The sequence below is a fragment of the Stenella coeruleoalba genome (assembly GCF_951394435.1).
Source record: "Stenella coeruleoalba genome assembly, chromosome: 5".
NCBI classification, from domain to species: domain Eukaryota; kingdom Metazoa; phylum Chordata; class Mammalia; order Artiodactyla; family Delphinidae; genus Stenella; species Stenella coeruleoalba.
The window spans coordinates 76,748,556-76,761,628 of record NC_137150.1 but is presented as its reverse complement, the minus strand read 5'-3'; the positions used below and the strand labels follow the sequence as shown (position 1 = coordinate 76,761,628).

The following is a 13,073-nucleotide window of genomic DNA, read 5'->3' as shown; positions in this document are numbered from 1 at the left end:
GATAAGTGGGTTTATCTCTGGGCTTTCTATCCTGTTCCATTGATCTATATTTCTGTTTTTGTGCCAGTACCATATTTTCTTTTTTTTTTTTTTTTCATATTTTCTTGATTACTATAGCTTTGTAGTATAGTCTGAAGTCAGGGAGTCTGATTCCTCCAGCTCTGTATCTTTCCCTCAAGACTGCTTTGGCTATTTGGGGTCTTTTGTGTCTCCATACAAATTTGTTTTTTTCTTTTTTTTTTTTTGCGGTACGTGGGCCTCTCACCATTGTGGCCTCTCCCGTTGCGGAGCACAAGCTCCGGACGCGCAGGCTCAGTGGCCATGGCGCACAGGCCCAGCCACTCCGCAGCATGTGGTATCTTCCCGGACTGGGGCACGAACCTGTGTCCCCTGCATCAGCAGGCAGACTCTCAACCACTGCGCCACCAGGGAAGCCCTCCATACAAATTTTAAGATTTGTTGTTCTAGTTCTGTAAAAAATGCCATTGGTAATTTGATAGGGATTGCATTGAATCTGTAGATTGCTTTGTGTAGTATAGTCATTTTCACAATATTGATTCTTCCAATCCAAGAACATGGTGTATCTCTCCATCTGTTTGTGTCATCTTTGATTTCTTTCATCAGTGTCTTACAGTTTTCTGAGTACAGGTCTTTTACCTCCTTAGGTAGGTTTATTCCTAGGTATTTTGTTCTTTTTGTTGCAATGGTGAATGGGATTGTTTCATTAATTTCTCTTTCTGATCTTTCATTGTTAGTGTATAGGAATACAAGAGATTTCTGTGCATTAATTTTGTATCCTGCAATTTTACCAAATTCATTGATCAGCTCTAGTAGTTTTCTGGTGGCATCTTTAGGATTCTCTATGTATAGTATCATGTCATCTGCAAAGTGACAGCTTGAATTCTTCTTTTCCAATTTGTATTCCTTTTATTTCTTTTTCTTCTCTGATTGCCGTGGCTAGGACTTCCAAAACTATGTTGAATAATAGTGGTGAGAGTGGACATCCTTGTCTTGTTCCTGATCTTAGAGGAAATGCTTTCAGTTTTTCACCATTGAGAATGATATTTGCTGTGGGTTTGTCATATATGGCCTTTATTATGTTGAGGTAGGTTCCCTCTATGTCCACTTTCTGGAGAGTTTTTATCATAAATGGGTGTTGCATTTTGTCAAAAGCTTTTTCTGCATCTGTTGAGATGATCATATGGTTTTTATTCTTCAATCTGTTAATACGGTGTATCACATTGATTGATTTGTGTATACTGAAGAATCCTTGCATCCCTGGGATAAATCCCACTTGATCATGGTATATCATCCTTTTGATGTGTTGCTGGATTCTGTTTGCTAGTACTGTTTTTTTTTTGCGGTACGTGGGCCTCTCACTGTTGTGGCCTCTCCCGTTGCGGAGCACAGGCTCCAGGCATGCAGGCTCAGCGGCCATGGCTCACGGGCCTAGCCGCTCCGCGGCATGTGGGATCTTCCTGGACCAGGGCACGAACCCATGTCCCCTTCATCGGCAGGCCGACTCTCAACCACTGCGCCACTAGGGAAGCCCTGTAATTTTCTTTTTTTGTAGTATCTTTGTCTGGTTTTGGTATCAGGGTGATGGTGGCCTCATAGAATGAGTTTGGGAGAGTTCCTTCCTCTGCAATTTTTTGGAAGAGTTTGAGAAGGATGGCTGTTAGCTCTTCTCTAAATGTTTGATAGAATTCACCTGTGAAGCCATCTGGTCCTGGACTTTTGTTTGCTGGAAGATTTTCAAGCACAGTTGCAATTTCATTACTTGTGATTGGTCTGTTCATAGTTTCTATTTCTTCCTGGTTCACTCTTGGAAGGTTACACCTTTCTACGAATTTGTCCATTTCTTCCAGGTTGTCCATATTATTGGCATAGAGTTGCTTGTAGTAGTCTCTTAGGATGCTCTGTATTTCTGCGGTGTCCGTTGTAACTTCCCCTTTTTCATTTCTAATTTTATTGATTTGAGTCCTCTCCTTTTTCTTGATGACTCTGGCTGAAGGTTTGTCAATTTTGTTTTTCTTCTCAAAGTACCAGCTTTTAGTTTTATTGATCTTTGCTATTGTTTTCTTTGTTTCTATTTCATTTATTTCTGCTCTGATCTTTACGATTTCTTCCCTTGTACTAATTTTGGGTTTTGTTTGTAGTTCTTTCTCTAGTTCTTTAAGGTGTAAGGTTAGATTGTTTATTTAAGATTTTTCTTGCTTCTCGACGTAGGATTGTATTGCTATAAACTTCCCTCTTAGAACTGCTTTTGCTGAATCCCATAGGTTTTGGACTGTCGTGTTTTCATTGTCATTTGTCTCTAGGTATTTTCTGATTTCTTCAGTGATCTCTTGGTTATTTAGTAATGTATTGTTTAGCCTCCAAGTGTTTGTGTTTTTTACGTATTTTTCCCTGTAATTTATTTCTAATCTCATAGCGCTGTGATCAGAAAAGATGCTTGATATGATTTCAATTTTCTTAAATTTACTGAGGCTTGATTTGTGACCCAAGATGTGATCTATCTTGGAGAATGTTCCGTGTGCACTTGAGAAGAAAGCGTAATCTGCTGTTTTCGGATGGAATGTCCTATAAATATCAATTAAATCTATCTGGTCTATTGTGTCATTTAAAGCTTTTGTTTCCTTATTAATTTTCTGTTTGGATGATCTGTCCATTGGTGTAAGTGAGGTGTTAAAGTCCTCCACTATTATTGTGTTACTGTCGATTTCCTCTTTTATAGCTGTTAGCATTTGCCCTATGTATTGAGGTGCTCCTACGTTGGGTGCATATATAATTGTTATGTCTTCTTGGATTGACCACTTGATCATTATGGAGTGTCCTTCCTTGTCTCTTGTAACATTCTTTATTTTAAAGTCTATTTTATCTGATATGAATATTGCTACTCAAGCTTTGTTTTGATTTCCATTCGAATGGAATATCTTTTTCCATCCCCTCACTTTCAGTCTGTATGTGTCCCTAGATCTGAAGTGGGTCTCTTGTAGACAGCATATACACGGGTCTTGCTTTTGTATCCATTCAGCCAGCCTGTGTCTTTTGGTTGGAGCATTTAATCCATTCACGTTTAAGGTAGTTATCAATATGTATGTTCCTATTACCATTTTCTTAATTGTTTTGGGTTTGTTTTTATAGGTTCTTTTCTTCTCTTGTGTTTCCCACTTAGAGAAGTTCCTTAGCATTTGTTGTAGAGCTGGTTTGGTGGTGCTGAATTCTCTTAGCTTTTGCTTGTCTGCAAAGCTTTTGCTTTCTCCGAGGATCTCTGAATGAGATCCTTGCTGGGTAGAATAATCTACAATATGGTTGTAGCTTCTTTCCTTTCATCACTTTAAATATATTGTGCCACTCCCTTCTGGCTTGTAAAGTTTCTGCTGAGAAATCAGCTGTTAACCTTATGGGAGTTCCCTTGTACGTTATTTGTCAATTTTCCCTTGCTTTCAGTAATTTTTCTTTGTCTTTAATTTTTGCCAATTTGATTACTATGTGTTTCTCCTTTGGTTTATACTGCCTGGGACTCTCTGCACTTCCTGGATTTGGGTGGCTATTTCCTTTCCCATGTTAGGGAAGTTTTTGACTATAATCTCTTCAAATATTTTCTCGGGTCCTTTCTCTCTCTCTTCGCCTTCTGGGACCCCTATAATGCAAATGTTGTTGCATTTAATGTTGTCCCAGAGGTCTCTTAGGCTGGTCTTCATTTCTTTTCATTCTTTTTTTCTTTATTCTGTTCCCCGCTGTGAATTCCACCATTCTGTCTTCCAGGTCACTTATCTGTTCTTCTGCCTCAGCTATTCTGCTATTGATTCCTTCCAGTGTATTTTTCATTTCAGTTATTGTATTGTTCATCTCTGTTTGTTTGTTCTTTAATTCTTCTAGGTCTTTGTTAAACATTTCTTGCATCTTCTCTATATTTGCCTCCATTCTTTTTCCAAGGTGCTGGATCATCTTCACTATCATTATTCTGAATTCTTTTTCTGGAAGGTTGCCTATCTCCACTTCACTTAGTTGTTTTTCTGGGGTTTTATCTTGTTCCTTCATCTGGTACATAGCCCTCTGCCTTTTCATTTTGTCTTTCTGTGAATGTGGTTTTCATTCCACAGGCTGCAGGATTGTAGCTCTTCTTGCTTCTCTATATATGTGTTTAATTTTAATTTTGATTCAGTTTTCTGTGGATAATTTTAATTAACACTTGAAGATGAGTTGAGGTATAGCAAATTAAGCCATTCACTTTGATGTTTGGATTTCATGGTTTCCAATCCCTGGAGTGCCTTCAGAGTTGGAGAAGCTGGCCTGCAGTGGCTCTCCTTCTGCGCACCTAGTATTTTTTATTTAATATGTATAAGACCATGCAGTAAAGAATAGTATGTTGACTACCCTTAGAGACAAAGAAATCTTATCTTAAAAAAAATGTAAACATTAATAACATATTTCAGATAATGGGCACAAAAATGATTCAACTGAGATGTCCACCTCTGGCTGTGATAGAGTAACAGTAACTTAACTACTTTCCTATGATAAACAACTGGAAAACTAGACAAATACATATCATTAAAGGATTCCAGACATTGGATTACAGGCAACATAAAAATGTGATCTCTGAGAAAAAGAAAATAAATGACTTAAGTACTATAATTGACCAACTTCTTTTCAGAGGGACATTCTGAACACTGGAGCAGAAAGGGGAATACCAAGCAAGGCAATCAGTTAAGCAGCATTTCTAACTGTAAGTCCATTGATCTCCCATTATACTTCTCACCCAAGGGTTACGACTCTTCTAAGCCACACAATAGAGCTTCCTGTTACAATGTTCCGTATGCTCCCCCTGTGCCAAAGCCCTTCCCATTATCTAAGGATAAGAAAAGTCTGAGTGAGAGGAGGGTGCAGCAGCCAAAGAGAGGAGAGAGATGCAATCAAGGTTTTGGGTACAGGAGAGCAGAGATGCATTCGAGGCCTCAGGTTAACGAGGGCACAGGTGCAGTCAAAGCCTCTGGTTAAAGCATACAAAGATGCAATGACACCTCAGGTGGAAGAGACAGACTTGGGCCATAAGAGTAGCCATTCTAATCGTCAAGTAGAGCAGGCAACCAGGATTAAGCACAGCATATTGGAGGGGAAAAGCCTTTGGGAGAAATAAAATGATAACACCTAGCACTGAAAGACTGCTCTGAGAAAATGTGTAAGTCAGGACTGAGAATTCTGCAATTATTAATGAGGACACTGAACCAAGAAGCAAGTATTTCCAGCCCAGATGGTGGGGGATGGGACTGGCAACGTGGGACACACGTGGCAGGTCCAGCCAGGCCCAACATGATTCTCCTAACAACACCGGTCAAGGGAGAAGACCTGGCACACCAACATCAGGGCCCATTTTGTGCCCTTAAAAGAAAGAGAATGGTGTGTCACAAAAATCCTATTTCCAACCTCACTATTCATCAACAGCACAGAATACATAAATTATGGAACAGTAAAACAAAGTAACACTGGAGTGTTGGTGAAAATTAATCACCAAGTTCTATAGACAGACACTGTATATCTTAAAAGCAGGGAGATTACATTTATTAGAAAAAAAAAATACCAGCTCAATCCATGAGTTTATACTGACAGTGACAGGATCAATGGATTCCACATAATGCCACCAGTGTCTGGGGACAAACAGAACCTGAAAACCAAACAAAAAATGGTTAGCACAAGAACAGAACATTTTATTTTCATGTCAGAATCAGATCTTAAATGAAGCTGCTAAGGAAAAAAAACAAACTCAAATGAATTTATACTAAGATTGTAATAGGAAAGGGAAACAAGAAAAAAACCCCACAATCCTTTTATTCCTTTTCTTAAATTAACAAGTTGCATGTTCTACAAAGGATATTACTAGCTTCTCCAGTCTCTACTCTCCTTTATCCTGGACCTTCTCTGTCTGCATCCAAATCTTAGTAAAGGATTCTGAGATTGCAACTTTTCCTCCTTTCCATCACATAATAGTTGTATGAGTTCTGAGAAAGGGCAGAAGTAAACACATAGGACATAGTTTCAGCCTTCTCAAAGTCTAAAATCTAGCCAATGAAAATATATAGAAAAGTGGTAAATCACTTTTTACCACTTATGTAATTTATAAATTATGTAAGTGGTAAATCAGAGGAGGGGACACTGGTGCTAGAGACCTTCAGAGGTGGGAGAAGCAGGCATGCTTCTAGGGAGGTTAGGGGCAACCTGGATGGAGAAAGTGTGATTTGAACCAGGACTAAGAGAGAATGAGGACATGCCAGGACGGAGAAGTGGGCAAGGGAGGTGGGACTGTCGAGGGACAGCAAGTAGGCCAGTCTTACTACTGCAGAAGGAGTGAAGGGGAATAAAGTGGGGGATCAGGTTAGGGCCAGTGGAGGGCCCTGAGTTCAGAATAAAGAATCTGGATTTTATCCTGTAGGCATTTTGAGTTGCTGAGAAGTTCTGAGTAGGGGGATGGTTAAAACAGTGACATTGTGGGAGAGTCTGGGAAGGACAGGAGATTCTTGCAATGGTCCAATTATTAAATTAAATGTTAAGATTTAAATAGGAGGATATAGCAAACAAAAGCAATGGGCAGAATCAAGAAGGACTGTATTTATCCAGAGTCATTACAAGAGTCTGTGGAAGGCTGAGTACAGCAGACGGAGATGATCTGAAGCTTCCGGGCTTCAGATTTAGGAAAATGGTGGCACCTGCTATGGACAAGGTGGAGATGGGAAGAGACCTCCTTTTAAGAGAACTAAAGTGAAGTGAAGTGGACTAAAAACGTCCACTTCAGCCACTGGGTTTAGTCATTAGGAGGTCATTAATGTCCTATCATAGAGTATACTTTCAAGTCAAGTGGTAAGAGAGAGAGCCAGTTTATGGTGGATTCAGGAAACAGCATGATGTAAGGAAGACTGATACAATAGACAGAAATACTCATTCAAATTTGGCTATTAAAATAGAAGAAAAAAAGAATTAGCAGCCACTTCACACCCACTAGAATGGCTATAGTTGTAGTAATATAATAATAATAAAGGAAAATAACAAGTGTTGGTGAGGATGTGAAGATAGAACCCTCACAGATTGCTGGTGGGAATGTAAAATGGTGCAGCTGCTGTGGAAAACAGTTTGGCAATTTCCCCAAAAGTTAAAAAACACAGAGTTATCATATGACTCAGCAATTCCACCCTTACGTGTATACCCAAGAGAACTGAAAATATATGCTCATACAAAAACTTGTACTCAAATGTTTATAACAACATTATTCATAATAACCAAAAGGTGGAAACAACCCAAGTATCTATCAGCTGTTTAATGGGTAAATAAAATGTATATCCACATAATGGAATATATTCAGCCATAAAAAAGAATGAAGTGCTGATAACATTCTACAGCCTGGATGAACCTTGAGGATAATTATGCGACGTGAAAAAAGCCGGACGTGGAAGTCCACAGACTGCACAACTGCACTTATGTGAAATGTCCAGAATAGGTAAATCTATACAGAAAGAAAACAGAAAAGTGGTTGTCAAGGGCTGGGGGGGATAGGTGAATGGGGAATGACTGCTGATGGGTTGAGGAAACTTAGTGAAATTGTTTGAGCTAGAGCACTCGAGTGTAAAGGAAGCAGGAAGAGCCAGTGAGAAGGGAGCAAAAGAAGGAACACAGGCAGGTCAGAGGGATAATTAAAGGAATAAAGTCTCCTTAAGAGACTAAGAGGGCCTCCCTGGTGGCGTAGTGGTTGAGAGTCCGCCTGCCGATGCAGGGGACACAGGTTCGTGCCCCGGTTCGGGAGGATTCCACATGCCGTGGAGCGGCTGGGCCCGTGAGCCATGGCCGCTGAGCCTGCGCGTCCGGAGCCTGTGCTCCGCAACGGGAGAGGCCACAACGGTGAGAGGCCCGCGTACCGCAAAAAAAAAAAAAAAAAAAAAAAAAAAAAGAGACTAAGAAAACCTTGCAAATGTTACTAAAATATCAGACAGCAAATGCCAGTGTTGTAAAGGTGCTATTCCCCACTGGTTAGCAGCACTAAGTACTAAACCTTTGGAAATGTTTCAGAGACAGTCTATTACAAAAGTAACATCCATTCTTGCTTAAAAGCAAATCATTCTCAACAAATATTATATGGTATCACTTATATGTGGAATCTAAAACATGATACAAATGAATCTATATACAGAACAGAAACAGACTCACAGACATAGAAAACAAACTTACAATTATCATGTTTGGTTATGCGGAAAGGGGTAACTTAGGAGTGGGGGATTAACAGACACAGAGTACTATACATAAAATAGATAAGCAACAAGGATTTACGATATAGCACAGGGAACTATATTCAATATCTCGCAATAAATTATAATGGAAAATAATCTGAAAAAATATATATAATTGAATCACTTTGCTGTACACCAAAAACTAACACAATATTGTAAATCAACTATACTTCAATTAAAACAAACAAACAAAAAACCCTAAATCGTTCTTAGTTCATTCTGCCTTTGTTGGCCCACTAACTGGATGCATTCGAACCTGTGTTTGTGTGTCTGGATTTTATCGTGGTTGAACAGATATTAATTGTGAATAAATGTTCCAGAAATGTTCAAGTACTCATGCCTTGACACCTTCTCTTAACCTGAATAAAAATAACTGAGTTTTTGGATCTTCCTCCACAGGCCATTCTCCTCTTCACCAGCAGGAGGAGCTGTGTTCCCTCCTCCCATCTCCCTCCCAGGACCTGTGAAGCAGGGATTGTGTGTGAAGCCTATAGCTGGGGAAGCTACCTTCCAATAGCAGAGCAGCAGGGAAGGAACCATTGTCATTTGTATTGATAGGGAGGCACGTGGCATAAAGACTTGAAAGAAGTTATAGCTGGGGTGTCCACTGACAGGTCACCAATGTTTTAAAGCTCCCATTACCTGTCCGGGGCTCAGGGTAACCATATGTCTTCGAGCCTTCCAAAATTGAGGAAAACGTTTTAAATCAGGATTGACAACATTGATTTTACTGAACACGCTAGATTCCTCATAAGGGATTCTAGTTGGATAAAGGAAAGGAGTATCTTCAGGAGGAAAGAGATGCCATCTTTTCCTAGTTAAAAAAATAAGATACAAGTTAGTACTCTAAACTTGAGACAAAACATGTAAGAAGGCAGCAGCTAAGTGCTCAATTTCACTCATTTTCATTCAATCCATAAAGGAATACAGGAACTGCAGGGGTCACCTGGCCCATCTCTCACTCAGGGCTGGGATCTCCTCTGCAGACACCTGGTAAAGGAAGGGCAGCAACTAGTGGGTATCTCATGATGCCCTGAGCAGCCTCTTTGCAGGGACAGGCGCTCCTTTGTAAGATCATTCTTTCTTATCTCAAATCAAAGTCAGCCTCCTCATAAACTGTTTCCATCCCTGAGTCTAGAGCTCCCCAGAATAATCTCTACCCGTTGAAATCTCTGGATTCCTCTCTTATGCAGAGCAACCATTCATCCAGAGTAACTACCCACCAAATCGTTTCCAGACTTCTCCCTATTGGGGTTGCAAATTCCTTAACCTAAACATTTGTTAAGTTGACCCATTAAGGAAGAGAAATGCACGAATGATGCCACACAACTAAAAAGTAGTATAATATAGGAATTTTCAAAAAGAAAACTGTAAAATGTTTCAGTCACTTTAAAATTTTTTGAAAACTGGAAGTGATAAACCTTAACTCACAAAACACTAGACACACTAATACTCTGAGCCAACAGAGCGAGGACATCTGAAGCAAAGGAGGGAGAAGTGTGAAAAAGGAAGAGACACAGACAGACAGAAGTACACAGATGGGGAAGCAAAGAGAGAGGGAAAAGAACCTAGTTCTGAGACAAGCCCTAAAGCCCTCTAGTGACCCCTGACAGTTACAGAGGGGCTATCATGTCTTTTCAAAACATGTCCTTTCAAAAGAGCTGACTGCTCTTCTCAAACTAGGAAATATAAAGTCTTATTTTGCCTTAGAGATGATAAAGCTGCTCCCTCCCAGTAGACCTATGACTAGTTTGGGAGAATTTTTGGCATTTAGGATGTTTAGAACGTTAGAGCTGGAAGGACCCTTAAGAGATCATCAGTCTAATCTTACATTCAAAGAAGTGGAAGAGGGAGTCAGGGTTTGCTCAGTGTCATTCACTGGGCTTGTGTTAGTGGTGGACCCAGTACTAGGTCACAGATCTCCAGACCCCTGCACTATAGCTGTGTTTCCCAAAGGAACAGCCATGGTGATAACCATCCCATACAATTTGCTTTGCTAAGTTTAAAATGTAATATATTTGCATCCTTGTGTTCTTAATCATAAAAGGTAGTCAATCATTATGTCATCCCTGGCTCAAAAACCTCTTGGTTCTGATGCTGAAAGAACAGAGAATAAGCAGTATTTGCCTGGGCATTAAGACCCTCAGGCTCCACCCTGCCTTTCCTACTAATCCTCTGTCTCTAACGCACAACTTACACGGACAACTCACTGGGCCCTCTATATACCCCACGCTTTCCTGGGGCTCTGCTCATGCTGGTCCCTTTGCTCCTCCCACCTGTGTCTTTTGAACATTCACCCACCCTTTGAAACCCATCCCAAATGGCAACTGCCCTCTGAAATCTTCCCTAATCTTTCAAACAGGAACATTTTCTCTTCTCCTTTTCAGTTGCATGGCTCTACGAAACCTTCCTCAAGGGCATGTTCATTCTGCCTAGATATATCACAGCAATCCGTGGGCTTCCCTGCACTCTAACTGTACATACACTCTCTTAGGGCAGAGAGGCGTCTTACTTGTTCACCTCTGTTCCTACTGTAACACATGGTATCTGCACGGCAGGATACTCAATAAATATTTCCTGAATAGTTAGTTATTTTATTACTCCAGAGCTATATGAGGCCAGAAAATATGGTCTACGACAAAGTTAAAGTAAAGCTATATTAATTTCATATCACAGAAAGAACCCAGGTATTTTTTGGTAATGTTTTCCCAACTGAATTTCTTTGGCTTATTTCTCCACTCAGAACACACGGAAAGCAGCTACTTAAAATGATGCCCTCTCTAACGAAGTTTAAGGTTCAGACTATTAACTCCATAAGGGCAGGGGCCAGGCACACTTGATTCACTGCTGTAACCATAGTGCATTAATAATGTACCCAGACGTTCTAGGCTGCTTAATAAAGACCTGAGGAATCCAGGAGGAACTATCTCATACAGTTTTATAGTTTTCAAAGTACTTCACACGTGGGGGGAGCAGTTCAAAGACGGCAGCAGAGGAAGACCCTGAACTTACCTCCTCCCACAGACACAAAAAATACACATGTGCATATAGACCAGTTCCCTCTGAAAAGAACCTGAGAACTAGTTGAACACGTGCTCCACAATGAAGAATAAAAAGGACTAACTACATCGAGATGAGCAGGAGAGGCAGAGAGACGCTCCCGCCAAAAGCCCCAGCCCCCGTGTGGTGGCACACAACAGGAAGGGACCTCACCAGACAAGGCTTCTCCCGGGAAGTTAGGGGCTGGCACCCCACATCAGGAGCCCCGGCCCCTGGGATCTATACCACAGAGATGAGCCCCCGTAACAGCTGGCTTAGGAAACCAACAGGACAGGTGTCCAAGTGTCCCCAAGTGCTACATGAAACTGAGACTCCCCTCGTAAAGGGTTCACGTATACCTCACTTGCCCCAAACCCTAGCAAAATAACAGCAGTTTGAAAAGTGTTGAGACTACACGTGAAGTCATTTAGAATCTGACAGTATCCACCGAAGGGGTGGGAAATGATGGAAATGCTCCCCCGGGATGGAAGCACTGGCAGACGCCATTGTTGTGCTCCTCACCTAACCTGCGGGCACAGGTGGGCAAGCTCGGATGCAGGGGCGAGCAACTGTGGCTCTACCCTGCCACAATGCTGAAGCCAGAGAGCTCCAGTGACCAGAGCACTTCCCCAGCCCTGGAGCAGGCAGGTGGGCACAAACGGTCCCGGCATTCTCCTGCTCCCTAGCTGAAGTCTGCGAGTGTGGGAGGCTGCAACACAGCCCTGGCCCCTGGCTGGGGCTGGTGCACATGAGCAGTCACCGCGTTCTCCTGCTCCTGAAAAGCCAGCACGCGTGCACGGACGAGGCAATCTCATGCCGCACCGCTGAAGCCTGAGGGCACGAGCAGTCATCGTTCTCCCACTGCTCTCCTAAAACAAGAGAGCAAGTCCCACCCCCTACACTCTACAGCTACTAACGCAGACTCGTACGTTATAGAGCTAAGCAGACAACTGTGTGGCTGAACAGGGAGTGTACTCCTAGAGTTCTAGGATCAGCTTGCTGACAGTAATCCTGACCGTGGCTGAGAGACACAACACAGACACCACCGTCTATATTGTTCCCCTTATCTCACAAAGGAGGAGACTGAACCAGAGGTTAAGAGATCTGCCCCGGTCATGAGGCAGGCTGACAGGATGGAGCAGGGAGTCCTGCCCTCTACCCGACACCCATTCCTCTTCCTGTGCAACACACAAAGACACACACACACACACACACTCTCTCTCTCTCTCTCTCTCTCTCCCTCTCCCTCATGCATATGCATGCACATGTGCATTACCTTCCTTGTACCTGGAATACTAGGTTGCAACCATAGGTGTCCAGATGACAGGGTGTATGGGCCCCCATGGAGCCGATCCACAATGTACTTTCCTGTCCATTTCTTCCAGGAAACCCAAAGTCAGACCACATCACATCCTGTTTTGAAAATAAAGTCACAGTCCATCAAGAACCAACCAACTCTGTTGTTTAGGAGTGTTACCCATTTTCACTTACACATCTGGTTTTGGGCACTTGGAACACTCTCTTACAGAAATTGCTACAGATGGAAGAGGTTAGGTTTCCAGAGCAATTCAAGAAGTCTTTTTAACCAATAACATATCTGAATAACCCCACTAATAGTAGTTATTCAACAAATATTTACTGTCTGCCTATAACATGCCTGGCACTCTTCTAGAGCATGTGATGAATCAATGCACAAAATAGACAAAAACGCCCACCCAAATGAAGCTTACATTTCAGAGGTTGGAGACTGACAATAAA

General features: G+C 41.7%; 1 protein-coding gene across 3 annotated transcripts in view; it reads right to left on the bottom strand.

The window, feature by feature from the left end:
• HSPBAP1 (HSPB1 associated protein 1) overlaps positions 1-13,073 on the bottom strand; it is a 67,409-nt gene that overhangs the window by 18,325 nt on the left and 36,011 nt on the right. For 2 of the 3 annotated variants that reach the window (XM_079921338.1, XM_079921337.1), the window contains exons 4-6: positions 12,592-12,728; positions 8,919-9,090; positions 5,585-5,668 (exon numbers count right to left, since the gene is read on the bottom strand). In XM_079921338.1, coding sequence (XP_079777464.1) covers positions 5,585-5,668; positions 8,919-9,090; positions 12,592-12,728 — 393 coding nt within the window. The remainder of the gene's footprint in view (positions 1-5,584; positions 5,669-8,918; positions 9,091-12,591; positions 12,729-13,073) is intronic. The other variant, XM_079921339.1, reaches the window with a different exon arrangement.